Source organism: Erythrolamprus reginae, chromosome 2 (genome assembly GCF_031021105.1).
Source record: "Erythrolamprus reginae isolate rEryReg1 chromosome 2, rEryReg1.hap1, whole genome shotgun sequence".
Taxonomy (NCBI): Eukaryota; Metazoa; Chordata; class Lepidosauria; order Squamata; family Dipsadidae; genus Erythrolamprus; species Erythrolamprus reginae.
The window spans coordinates 269,694,716-269,709,389 of NC_091951.1; the positions used below are offsets into that span (position 1 = coordinate 269,694,716).

Sequence of the window (14,674 nt, forward strand, 5' to 3'; positions counted from 1 at the left end):
GGTCCTCATCGTCAGTGCGAGATCTTGTTGAGCCTGGGCACGTGAGGTGGACAAGATCACGATGTCGTCCAAATAAGCCATTAGACGCACCGATTGTGCGCGCAGGCTCGCCGTGAGGACGTCCAGTAGCTTGGTGAATGTGCGGGGCGCTGAAGAAAGGCCGAATGGCATGGCCTTGTATTGGTAGTGTACGCCCTCGACACAAAACCGTAGGAACCGTCGATGAGGAGGATAAATCGGCACATGGAGGTACGCCTCCTTCAGGTCCAGTGATGTTAAAAAGTCCTGGAGGCGTATTGCCGTCAGGATGGTCTGCAACGAGTGCATCCTGAATTTCCTGTACAGAATGTACAGGTTTAGTTGCTTCAAATTCAGGATCAAACGGCAACCTCCCGATGATTTTGGCACAGTAAAGATCATTGAGTAGAAACCGGTTCTCCAGTCGTTCTGCGGTACCGGCTCTATGGCCTGTATACGCAAAAGGTGTGTTATCTCTTGAAACAACTCCTGACTCTTGGCAGGGTCCCGAGGTGTCGGGCACTGGATGAAACGGTTGGGCGGGGGCTGAAGGAACTCTAATCGGAGGCCTCGCGACACCGTGGCTATAGCCCATTTGTCCGAGGAGGTGGCTCGCCAGAATGAGCTGTAAAGGCGGAGCTTCCCTCCTAACGGTTGGCCGTCTTGGAAGTCATTTGGGGCGTTTGAAGCCCCTCTGGCTAGTGCCTCTAAATGGGCGTCTAGCCTGTTGATATCCTCTGGTTCTGTCTTGGAACCCTGACCGGTCATTTCGAAAGGAGGAGGGCTGGTTGAATCGGCCCTGCGAATATGGCCGCTGGTTGTGGCCTGATCCAGAGGAGTTGTCCCAACGAAAGGACTGGCGTCTGTTGTACGGTGTAGTCCGCCTGTCCTGCCGCCTGTTGGACCTGGGGAGAACCTTCCTCTTATCCTTATCTTCAATAAGGACTTTATCCAGCACCTCCCCGAAGAGGTCAGCGCCGCGGAAAGGTGAGGAGGCCAGGCGCCACTTGGATTTGGTGTCAGCCTGCCAGTTCCTTAGCCACAACAGGCGTCTGGATGAAAGCGTTGTGGCCATCCCTCTCGCTGAGAATTTGGCAGCGTGGAGAGTAGCGTCAGCCGAAAACTCCGCTGCGGCCAGCAGTTTACTCAAGTCCTGCCGCAGCCTACCATCTTCCGGTCCCAGTTTTGACATCATTTCTTCAATCCATGCTATGGAAGCCCTATTGAAGAAGGAAGCAGCGGCCGCTGCTCGAAAGCCCCATCCAGACATGGCATGCGATTTCCGGAGGAGGATCTCTGCTTTCCTGTCCTCGGGTTTCAAATTATCCCCGGACTCAGCAGGAACCATGGCATTAGACACCAGGTTTACCACTGGGTGGTCAATTGGTGGAAATTGGAGTAGATTCTCCAGCTCTTCATCACAGGTATAGAATTTGCGTTCCAACGCTGAAGGGCCTTGAGCTGCTGCTGGTTGCTGCCATGGTCTTTTGGCGTTTTGTATGAATATATCTGGTGCCGGGATATGGTCTGTTTCAGGTTTGGGTTCTGTCAGTAGGATAGTTGACCTTGGTGTTTCAGCGGCTTTGGCAGGACCAGGGAGATCCACCGCTAGCTTTGCCTTGTGTAATAAAGTCCTAAACAAGGCAGGCTTAAAGAGTCCAGCCACTGAAGGTGGCTCAGGGGTTGTCTCATCATCTGACAAGTCATAATCCTTGTCGCTGTCCTCCTGTAATGTTCCCTCTGAGAACTCCAAACCTGAAAGGGGCGGTGCAGACCACAAATTCCGGGCTGGTTGATGGGGCTGTTGACTGCATTGTTGCACCCCCGATGCTACTCCTTGTGAGTATACATTGGTAATCATCTCCTGCAGGGCAGGAGATAAATTCTGCCAGGTGTCACTCTGATTCCTGAGTCCAGCAGCTGTGGGGGTGAATGAAGCAGTTGGGCCTACAGTTGCTTGAGGCGAAAAACCCCATGAAGGCCTTGTATTACTGGCAGACCCTGGCCTGCTTACCGGCATTGGGGCCTGGTGAGTAAGCTGGCGATCTGGGGACCAATCCCTGCCTGGCAACAAATCCCCTTGAGGCATGGAGCGTGGTGTTAAGGCTCCTGATGGTAGTTGGCCTGGCATAGGTCCTGTAGACAGGGAGGGGGCCTGGAAAACAGTCTCCAACCTCTGCTCGAGTGCCTGAATCCTCCTTTCGGCTTCTCTGAGAGCTGAGGAGGAAGTCCCCTGCGATTTGGGCTTGGATTTGGCCTTATCTTTGGCCTTAGCCACTACATCTGGGCATGCCACCTTCTCTGGCCCGGGGACAGTTGGCTCCATGGTACTCACAGAATAATCCTTTGCAGGAAACAAGGCAATTGACCAAACACAGCTCTGCGGTGAAGTAAAAACTACCGACCGAGGCTTTTTCTCCTCCACAAAATGGCGAACGGTCTTTGCCCACGAAGACTCCACCCACTCATGCCATCCCTCCAACCTGATAGGAGGACTATGAGGAGAGTGAGGAGGTAGGGGGGGGGGGTTCCCGCCAATTTCCATCAAAAAAATGGCGGCAGTAACCGTTACGCGGCCCGAAATATATCCAAAATGGCGGGCGCGAGTAGTGAGGGCGGCAAACGCCTTTGCCCTTCATCCCCCGGCGGCTATCAGAGAGCCTGAGGTCCCCGAGCCGAAATGCCTGCTGCCGCGGCGGCCGATCGATCCCCGGTAGCCCGGGGAGCCGCCGATCATATGGGAGGCTGGTTAATGAGGCCGCCGAACATATGTTCCTCAGCGCGCGCGCGCGCGCGCCTCTTGCAACAAGGGGCCTTATTCCCTGGCCCTGGCTCTGCCTCTAATGGCGGCGGCGGCGGCGGCGGCGGCGGCCGTTCCGGCGGCGATCCGCTCTTAGCGCCGAACAGCTGATCGGCTGGCGGCGAGCGATAGCGGCAGCGGCGTTATGCGGCGATCCGCTCCTGGGCAGCCTGGAAGGGAGCTTCGACCCTCCAGCTCCTCCAAACAGCCTCCCAGTGGGGGGGGCGGACCCCCCCACCTTTGGCTGCAGCCCGGTCTGACCGCTGAGGTCAGGGACCTGAGGCTGAGTCCCCCTTCGAAACGGTACCCTCTGAGGGAAGAGGTTCCACAGGGACAAACGATGGGGGTGGTGCCCACTGAGGGCAGAGACCCCTACTTGGCAACTGCATCTGAAAAACAGTAAAGTAGAAAGGAGAAAGAAAACATGTTAGTAAAAATTCATTTTAATGCACTTAATTATCACATTAAATAAACTTAATTATCACATTAAATCACTAAGCAAAAACTCATAGGTCTCATTCCAATGACTGAGTTTTAAAAACTGAGCCCTTGGGGGCAGGCAAGGGGCGGTGCCTAATTAACATGTTAATTTATAACTCAGTCTCAACCAATAAGATTGAGGGTTAACCCATCCTGGACTCTCCTTCCAGAAGCAGTGGAGAATTGTAAGGTACAAGATGGTTCGATATAATGTCAAGATGGTCAGCAAGGGCATGAATTGTGATTACATGACCAAAGGCTGCATCTATGAAGGTCCATTTACTTTGTCCAGTGCTATAGCAACTTGAAATGAGGACTACTGTATACTATTACCCAGGTGGGTTAGAGCCATGTAAAGGCCAGAAATAATTATTAGCCCATAAGTCATTTATGCTGAAGGGTAAATAAAGAAGAAATTTTACTCCTTAGTATAAAGAATCATAAGGGCCATAATAGGCAACAAAAAGCAATAGCACTTAGAGTTACATACTGTTTCACAGTACTTTACAACTCTTTCTAAGCAGTTTATAGTCAGCATATTCATAATTGTATGAATGGTATTAGTATTATTATTATTATTATTATTATTATTATTATTATTAATAATAATAATTAAATTTGTATGCCGCCCCTCTCCGTAGACTCGGGGCGGCTCACAACAACAATAAAACAATTCAAAACAAATCTAATAATTTAAAAACATTAAAAAAAACCGTTATTAATGCAGACATACACACAAACATACCATACATGAATTGTACAGGCCCGGGGGAGATGTCTTAATTCCCTCATGCCTGATGGCAGAGGTGGATTTTAAGAAGTTTACGAAAGGCAAGGAGGGTGGGGGCAGTTCTAATCTCAGGGGGGAGCTGGTTCCAGAGGGTCGGGGCCACCACAAAGAAGGCTCTTCCCCTGGGACCCGCCAAACGACACTGTTTAGTTGACGGGACCCGGAGAAGGCCAACTCTGTGGAACCTAATTGGTTGCTGGGATTCGTGTGGCAGAAGGCGGTCCCGGAGATATTCTGGTCCGATGCCATGCATGTGTTGTGGTTGGCTCGCAGCCAGGTTCTCTGGCCACGGACTTTGAGTCTGATAAACCGGGGCCTGTTTGGCTGCAGGGGGAGTCAGAGAAGAGAGAATCTGGGGGTGAGGAGCCTATAGAGGCTATAGATCCCCCAACTGGGGATGTGCAGCCCGCAACTGGGTCTGAGGATGAGGAAATAAGGGACCCGATCCTGAATGCCTGGGTCAGAAGAATGAGGGACAGACAGGAACAGTTAAAGATGATCAGGAAAAAGAAGTAAGCACAGCTGGGCATAATTAGCACTCCCCAAGAGTATTTAAGGGGAGGGGTTTAAGAATGATTTTTGCAAGCAGTCAACATTCAAACCTTTCAAAGAGAAACAACCTGTATTCTGCTTGACAAACCTGGATTACTTACTGGTCAGTTCTGGGGTTAAATTCTTGTGAAGGACTGTCGGTTGGGAAGCACTAGTGGGGCAGGCATTCTCTTACCAATTTGGCCTCATGCCTGGACTTTGGCGAAGATAGAGACTTTGTTTAAATGAAGTGTTTGTGAAGTAACAGACGTCTCATAAAAATAACTTTGCTTTGTGTAAACTGTATGTTTACATTTTTTTTGGCTAATTTTCGGCTGCTGCTGGGCGGGACAGAACAGTATGTACGCATGTGATCATGATTGTTTTAATTATGGGTTCTTTTTATTGTGGATTTTATAGTTTTAGATATTATATTCAACTCCTTTTTACTGTTTCTGTATTTATTTGTATTTATATTGTTATTGTAAGCCGCCTTGAGTCCTTCGGGATTGGGCGGCATAGAAGTCAAACAAACAAACAAACAAACAAACAAATAAATAATAAATAATAATATTGCCCCCAATAATCTAGGTCCTCATTTTACTGATCTCAGAAGGAGAGTCTAGGCAGGAAGTGAGTCCAGCTGCACTCACTTCCATTATGATGAAGTGTTTTGAGAGGTTAGTAAAGGGCCATATGGTGTCATGTCTTCTTCCTACATTTGACTCATTACGGTTTGCCTATTGAAAGAACTGTTCTTCAGACAATGCACTTTCCTATGTGCTTCATCTTATCTTGGCACAGCTGGAGAATAATACTCATGTGCAAATGCTGTTTATTTAGTTTAGTTTGGTGCTCAACACAATTATTCCTCAGCATTTGGGGAACACGCTGGGCCTATTAGGTTTTAATACTCCTTTATGGAATTGGATACTGGATTTCCTTATTGATAGGCTCCGGTTTGTGTGAGTTGGAGGAAAGGTCTCCAACTCCATCCCTGGAGTACAGGTTCCCCATGACTGCAACAAATCATATTGTAAAGTGTTCAGGTGACCTGGCAGTGGTGGGTCTTATTTGGAACGACAATAAAGATGCAGCAATAAATGTGTTGTGGTTAGCTCTGGCCCAGCTCCTGCCCCAAGGACTGTGGATGTGGGGGAGACATCCACATGCTGCAGGCCTGTTTTGCCCCTGGTGGAATCTGATGATGAAGGCTCCTCTGACCAAGAAGACATGAATGACAGGGAGGAGGAGAGTGTGGCAGACAGCTCAGAAGGAGATCAATTATCTAGCTCCTCCTTGGATTCGGAACAAGAGTTAATAATACAGCCACGCATGCGGAGAGCGATGCATAGGCAACAACAACTGAGATATTATTATCAAAGAAAATGAGGCCATCTGTGGTTGGGTGGGGCTGTGGTAATTAGTGAGGCTGCTATAAATAGCAGCCTGTGGGTTTGGCCATTGTGGAGGATTATCTGATCGTCATGCCTGCTTTGCTGACTTTGACCTTTGTGTGCTGATTTTGAAACTAAACCAGAGCAAAGTGTGTTTCACTTTGTGAAAGAAGAAGGACTGTGAATTGCCTCACGGCTGCAAGCTAAGTATCACAGAACTGATAAGGGACTTGTACAAATTAACAGTTTGTTTGGAGACAAGTGCTCTTTGCTATGGAAAAAGAGTGCTTCGTTTGTTTGCATTTTCGGTATAAAAAACATTGTTTTGAATTTTCAAACGTGTGTGTGTCTGAAATTGTATCTGTGCATTTTTGGGAGGATTCTACCAGAGAGCTCGACAGAACAAACTGTAACCTGGTTCTAAATGTTAATAAAACAAAGGAGATCACTGTAGATTTTAGAAAGAGCTGGCATGGTCATACTACCCTCAGTATCAAGGATGTAGCTGTACAGTGGTCAACAGGGTGCCGATAACTAACAATCTGAACTGGTCTCTCCACACATCATCCTTAGTGAAGCATGCAAACCATTGTCTGCATTTCCTGCATTGCATGAAGAGAGTCCATCTTTCTCCTTCTATCCTGGCCACTTTCACAGAGGCACAATTGAGGGCGTTTTAACAAACTACATGATTGTTTGGTTTGGTGGCAGCAGTGCCTCAAAGTCCATTCAGAGAGAGAGTGGTAAGGCTGGATGAGAAGATTATAGGAAGCTGCTTCCTGTCATTTAGGATACTGCTTATAAGCACTATGTACTTAGAGCTCAAAGCACTGTTAGAGACCCCACACACTCACTTCATGGTCTGTTTCTGTTGCTCCCCTCTAGGAGGAGGTTTCAAAGTATTTCTAGCAGGACTTCCAGATTCTGAAATAGCTTTGTCCCCTATGCCATCTATCTGGTAAACTTGTAAGATTTATTTTTGTCGCCATGTATATGTATACAGCTAAACTACACTATTGTTTCTCCATGTCATATAATATATGTGGGTACTTTCTTTCTTTCTTTCCTTCCTTCCTTCTCTTTCTTTCCTTCCTTCTATCATCTATCTATCTATCCATCCATCTTGTCATTTTTATGTAGTGTATATTAGAGGTGAAGACACTTTGATAACTGTATGCAACAAAATTTCATTTTAATGTATGCCAATTAGTATACATTCAAAGTGACAATAAAGTTATTCTAAGTTATTCTAAGACAGAAGGCTGAGTCAATCTTGAGCCACTCAGAATTGAACTCCTGGAGTGAGCAGTGAATTAGCCTGCAGTACTGCATTATGCAATACTGCATCATGGCAAATCCTCCATATTAGGAGGGTCAAACTGGCGACCTATGGGCCAGATACATCATGTGCAGACCACGCCCGCCCCAGCTCCGCAAAGGGAAAAACATCACAATGCATCATGTGATAGCAATGTGATATAGCAAATTTGATACACGTGCTCTATATCCTTCCACTAAGGAAAGGGCTTGCACAGGGCACTGATCTTGACACTCTTAAACTATTTCAAGGTGGATGGAATTAGGTTTCCAGGGTTTTACAGAATTTTTATCAGCCATGCTGCCCTAAAATCTCTGAGTGATTCTGTTGTTCAAGATTGTCAGTGAAGAGCTAAAAACAATTACTGCTCTTTGTATAACACTCTCTTATTTATGAGATCAAATTCTTGTCAGTCATCAGGACCAGAGATTTACTCTTCCAAGCTTTCCAATCCGTGCTGGAGTCCATCTTCAGGGAATTTCTTTCTATTGAAATACATGTTTTCGGCTGTTCTGTGAGTTGTGCTTACTATTGGCTGATTTGTATGTTGATGACTGGCGATTGGCTGTTGTTTCCTTGTGTAGCCAAACTTTCAGCTTCTAAGTATTTGATAAGCTGGTGGTAATTCAGCATTCCTGTTAATTCTTATTTATGCCCACATACTAGAAACTGAGATTAAAGAAAACATTAACTGACATCTGTGATTCTCTGATTAAAGTCCCTTCTTTACATATGACTGAAAAAAATCCTTTAAGATGATACATAAATAAAATCAAATTCTGACTCAAACCTTCTCCAGAAATATTAACTTTGTTTTCAGGAGCAAAATACTGCAATCTCACTCCAGAGTCCCATTCACTTCCAATTAAACTACAATACCTTATTCGGTAGAGCACAGTGACAGTAGCTGATCCATCTATTTGGAAAGTGTAATTTGGAGGATACCAACATCGGTCAACCTCATTCATTAGTGCAAACATGTTGTGGTACACAGGCAGGATCCCTATAAGGCAAAAGAGAAAGACAGACCTCTCTTAACAATGGTAATTGGGATTGGAATTTCCATAGCTAAGCAATGTGATCATATGACTGTTCCACTTAGTGACAGAAACTTTGGCACTCCCAGTTGTCATCATTAAGCAAATCACTGTGGGTTGTTAAGTGAGGGTGCCACATGATTACCATTTGTAACCTCCCACTTGTTTCTCATTGATTTGGGAACAGGAAGCCATCAAAGAAAGTTGCGAATGATGATCACATAACTGCGGCGATGCTATGAACAATGTAAGTATGAGGACCAGTCATAAGTTTGCACAATCGCTGAATGAGTGACAGTTGAATGGGTACAGTCTGTAAAGTCTTTATCACGTAGAACTTGGTATTAAAAGATGGTTAACTGGCAGCAACCACAAGATTTCACAATTTCTTTGGATTTTAAATCTCAAAAGATGACCAATGAAAAAAATTAAAAAGCAAAATATTTAGACAGACAGCATTATATCTCAGTAATTCTTCCCAGCAATTTTTAAATAGTTACACCAACACAAGAGGCATAAACAAACACTATACAGAAAGGAATAGGACTGGATGTCCCTTTAGCAGAAGTCACCCTATAATCACCCTTAACTACTGGCTTTGATTTCACAAGTTGGATATATGTTCACACACTAAAAATAGAGAAGATAAACTAAATGGAAACTGTTAATGGTGTCTTCTCTGCAAAGAAAACTCTCTTTGGCCCAATACATGCTCATCTGATCAAAATGAATTTTATAATCAATGCATGCACCTGTATCCACACATGCATACACACAGATACCATGCCAAACCAATTTGTCCCAGAAAGCTGGAGAATCTTTGTAACTCTCTGGAACAGTTTAATATGAAAAAGAAAATTACAAAAATCAGCTTCCTCTTTGAATTAGAATATTTTTTTAAAAAAATATTTTCCCCCAAATTCTTCTAAAATCCTTGTCAATATTTTTCCTTATATAAAAAGTACATTATTTGAAATGCTTTATTCCTTTAAACCCAAATTGCTCAAATTATTATCAATGACCTACAAATATACTGCTCAAAAAAATAAAGGGAAACTTAAACAATACAATATAACTCCAAGTAAATCAAACTTCTGTGAAATCAAACTGTCCACTTAGGAAGCAACAATTTCACATGTTGCCGGCACATTCAACTTTGTACAGAACCAAGTATCCAATGAGAATATTTCATTCATTCGGATCTAGGATGTGTTCTTTTGAGGGTTCCCTTTATTTTTTTTTGAGCAGTATACATTGAAAATTAAAAATCCGTTTTAGAAAAAATGTATGTATTTATAGTCATATTTGAATTTTTTCATACTTGATTTTTGATTTCCCCCTTAAAAGCCTATTATTGCCTATTATTGTGAAAAACACAAAACAATGAACCAGACCGATCTTGTGTTTATGAATTGAGCAACAGAGGGTTGAAATATCAGTCCTGCAGGCAGATCAAGACATATCAACACGCCACTTCAAATTTGAAAATTCAGATAGCTATATTTTATTCTACTTCCAGATACAAAACTAGGTTTTAAGGCTAACATAATAACTAAGAATAATAAAATTGTCTGAGGAGGCCCTTGAATTCATCTGTAGATTTTTTCATCTATTCTATGTGAAAGCACCTGAATCAAGATGAAGTCAGCTACTCCTAGGATTAAAAAATTGTTCTAGACAGAACTATACTTTATGATGGAGATACTGCATATATCTGTTTGTATATTTTAATTGCAAGCTGCTTTGGAAACCAGTTCTAACTGGTTTAATAAATTAAGGATATAATTAATTCATGACAAGTAAACTTTATTTATTAATGTACCTTCTCATTCCTTGCAAAGAAGTCTAAGAAGCAACAGATTACAGAAGCAGATAATATGCTCCTAATTACATATTTTTTCACTGTCCTGCTCTTTCAGTGTTTCATTATTCCTTCAGGATAGTTCACCATCTTGTCTTACAGTTTCAACTTAAGATGGAATAATGGAGAGGACTAGATCTCACATTTTATTGTGGAGATGGTAAAAGTGTGCTAAATGTTGTCCCAAAGGTGCTTTTTTTCAGGAGGCAGCTGAACTTTCTTGTTTTTTCTTTTGAAGACATTTCGCTTAGCATCCAAGAAGAAGAATGGGGAATGGAAGGATTTATATTCCTTGCAGACAGCTGATTATTTACATCCTTTTATAGGGTTGCTGAATCACTTGGAGATTTATCTGTGTTCTCAGGGTCACAGGAGTACCTGTAATCTGCATTTTTTTCTCTAGAAATCCCTTCCTACTCCCACACTATTCAAAGAGTGTTCTTCCCAAATTGTATAGCAAAAAGTCTCCAAAAGAAAAAAACAAGAAAGTCCATTTGCCACCTTTGGGACAACCATGAACTGGATGACTGAGATTCTCTACAGACTTTGAGCTAAATGTTCCGAGCTTGAACATATGCTGACTTCAAAGCAGCTACTTCCTTAGGGTTTTGAACAAAAATCAAAATATGTGTGATCTGAGAGTTTTGTACACCCACAATACAGCTTGTTTTGTTTGAGAATAAGTGCTTTGCTGCTTGTGGGAAACACAGACTACATATTGCTTCCAGCAGTTTGCAGGACAGTTTTGTGATGCTTAAGCAAGTGCTTCAGTATCCCTATGTAAAATATATATTCAATATTTCTTCCTCTACTGGTGTAGGTATGAATCTTCAAGCTTAAGGGTATGTAAGACATTTGATCTGGATGTGTTGGTTGACTTTTGCTTTTCTAGGTTGTCACCCGCACAGCTGTGAACCCCTATTGAAGACAGGTATCTTCATCTTCTGACCCTTCGAACAGCCTCTGGATTTCTAACAAAAGAACAAGTTAACTAGGATTAGTCAGTGCAGCTTCCTTCTCCACCTGCGCTGAAAGAACCCCCCCCCCTTTGCGTACCAACATGACTAATTCCGTTGCAAGAACACTTATGAAAGCTGTATGCCCATGTGTTACCACTGCTACATGGCTGCATTGTCAGTTGGTTTCCAAGGGCAATTCAGGATTCCCTTTGTTAAGCCCTGACATATTGTGGGACTGAGGAATTACTGATATAAAGAGATAGTCCTCGGACTACTGTATACACTACACCAGAGGTCTTCAAACATGGCAACTTTAACACTAGTGGACTTCAACTCCCAGAATTCTCCAGCCAGCATGCCTAGCTGGAGAATCCTGGGAGTTGAAGTCCACAAGTCTTAAAGTTGCAAAGTTTGGGGACCCCTGCACTACACCCTAATGTAGGCATGCAGTATAGGTGAGCTCAGACAACAAATGTAAAAAGCTGCAGGACTGTGCTATCTGAACTTTAAAGAACAGTATTTTCAAACTAATTAGTGCATTTTCACATCAATTGGCACGCTTATACACAAAGGTTTAAGCAGGATATTTTGAGTTTCCTTGGAATATGTAGATTTAAGCTTCTTCAGGGTATGTTTAAACAACTGAACTTTTATTAGTAATGTTTATCGAATTATGGCATCAAATATGAGGGATAGCAGATATTACCAAGAAGATATTATTTAAACATACTGTTAATGTAATCAAATTACAGGTAGTTTCTTCTAAGAGGTTTGCAAAGCCTTTGCGTTTTGAACTATTTTGGAAGCACTTCAAGCTCAAAATACTTCCACAATGGTCTAAACTAAACAATCCATTTTCAGCTCAAACTAATGGCTTCAAATTTGAAATGGAATTACTTCAGAATAAAATATGTTTTGCATATTTCCATTTCTAGAATACTGGTTTGTTATCAGGGATGCAGTCTAGCAGTGCAACGAGTTTTTTTTGACAGGAAGAAAAAGCTAACTGGATTTATTTTAGCTTCTCAACTCTCGCATTCTCCTTTATAATAATATAAAATGGGAGAAATTCAATGCATTCTGTTTCAGAGGTCTCCAACCACAAGTCTGTGGATCGGCACCGGTCCACAGCATGCCAGAAACCAGGCCACACAAACATGCGAATCCCCATTTGCAGAATGCAGGCAGCACATGAAACTACACGTGCTCGGATCTGCAGAAAAACCTCTCTCCATGGAATTAGTCCCAGGTGTCCAAAAAGTTGGAGGCCACTGTTCTATACTATAAAAAGTATTAACAGGATAACTGAATTATAATCCATTTAAATCATTTAGGTGCACATTTTGCTATAGATAATTAATTTTGATTCAGATACTCTGTTTTCCCCAAAATAAGACATCCCCTGACCGGAAACTGATCGGCAACCAATGCACACAGCGGAGTGTTGGTGTAACATGGGCATACCTAGGGAAGCCCATGATTGATCCCGCAGCTGCATTCTGCACGATCTGAAGTTTCCGAACACTCTTCAGAGGTAGCCCCATGTAGAGAACATTACAGTAGTCGAACCTCGAGTTGATGAGGGCCTGAGTGACTGTGAGTAATGAGTCCCGGTCCAGATAGGGCCGCAACTGGTGCACCAGGCAAACCTGGGCAAATGCCCCCCTCGCCATAGCTGAAAAATGGTTCTCTAATGTAAGCTGTGGATCGAGGAGGACACCCAAGTTGCGGACCCTCTCTGAGGGGGTCAATAATTCCCCCCCAGGGTAATGGACAGACAGATGGAATTGTCCCTGGGAGGCAAAACCCACAGCCACTCCCTCTTATCAGGGTTGAGTCTGAGTCTGTTGACACCCATCCAGACCCTAACAGCCTCCAGGCACCGGCACATCACTTCCACTGCTTCGTTGACTGAACATGGGGTGGAGATATACAGCTGGGTATCATCAGCGTACTGATGATACCTCACCCCATGCCCCCGCATGGTCTCACCCAGCAGTTTCATGTAGATATTGAATAGCAGGGGGGGGAGACGACCGCCCCTTGAGGCACCCCACAAGGAATAGACATAGAGGTCGGCCTCTGACCCCCCGCTAACACCTGAGTTATATATCTCAACACCTGATTGACCAAGTAGTGCTGTCCAAATCTTGTCCAAGAGTCCTTAGGCTGTGGAGAATTAGACAGGGAAGAATGGGCTTAAATGCAGCCCTGGCAAGATTGGGTAGCTATGAATAACTGAACCTTTCTAGGGCCAATAATGTGATACATTTCATTTCTTTGGGATTCATGCACAATTGGGAAGCTTTCTTGGACTTATTTATTTATTTATTATTAACTGAATTTATATGCCGCCCAACTCCCAAGGGACTTACTGTTTCAGCCCAAGAAGCCCTGGTGAGCTGCTGCTGGAATGGCTAGTTACACGCAGCTCCGGGCTCTGGAATATGAGTGCAGGATCAAGCACAATTATCCTCCTGTGCAGGTAGCAAAATCTCGCAGAGGGCCGCATGTGTGGTTCCATTTCAACGAGGTTTTTTCTGGGGAAGCAAAAAAACTCGCCGAAACGCTCCTGCACGGACGTTCCTGTGAGAGATTTTGCTATCTGCACAGGTGCAGGAAGCATAATTGCGCTTGATCCAATGTTCAAGTTCCAGAGCGGTGGAGCTGCGCGCAATTAGCAGTTCCCGCAGCGGCCCACCCCTGCCAAGAAGTAAGTGGAAGCTATAAGTAAGAAAACTTTTGCAGCAATCCATCTTGAGAAGCCGTTGTACCCTTCCCATGACTGTAAGGCCTTTCAGCCACCCACACTTTGATCACCTAACACATAAAGTAATAACAAAGGAGAATATTTGTATCTTAGGGTTGAAACGGTGAGTCTTTTGTACTCTTTGAGCTTGGTTGCTTTGTTGAGAATGTTGAAATGGTGGTCTGACCTTGGCTGTTTCCTTGCAAATGTTTCATTACTCAAACTAGTTAGTTAATTAATTAATTTATTTATTATTAGAGTTGAAAGGGACCTTACAGGTCATCAAGTTCAACCCCCTGCCTGAGCAGGAAATCCTACAGCACCCCAGCCAAATGGCAGTCCAATCTCCTCTTGAAAATGTCCAAAGTTGGGGTTGAAGTCCACAAGTCTTAAAGTTGCCAAGTTTGAAGACTTCTGAATTAAACTGATTTATTGCTAAACAGCCTATGTACAGGAATCTTCTTAACTAATGGATAGCATCTGTATAGACTTGCATAAGGGTCAACGACACTCAAGGGTGTTCATTCTCTTATACATAGGGATTCTGGGCTGATATCTCTTTTCACTGTGCCCTCAGGTTCTGCCACCCCTTCTCTTACCCCTCTCCATGACTCTGCAGAAATTTTAATATGGAAACTAAGTATCAATTCAGACTCAGAAAAGCATTCTGGCACTATGTATCTGGGATGAAAACCAAGTCAGACAGAGGATTAAGATATGTCTCTGACCTTTAG

General features: G+C 43.6%; 1 protein-coding gene across 6 annotated transcripts in view; it reads right to left on the reverse strand.

Annotated features, from left to right (window-relative positions):
* The window catches only part of JAK2 (Janus kinase 2), a 116,687-nt gene that overhangs the window by 55,075 nt on the left and 46,938 nt on the right, over nt 1-14,674 (reverse strand). For all 6 annotated transcript variants that reach the window (XM_070742581.1, XM_070742582.1, XM_070742583.1 and 3 more), the window contains one exon: nt 8,214-8,337. In XM_070742581.1, coding sequence (XP_070598682.1) covers nt 8,214-8,337 — 124 coding nt within the window. The remainder of the gene's footprint in view (nt 1-8,213; nt 8,338-14,674) is intronic.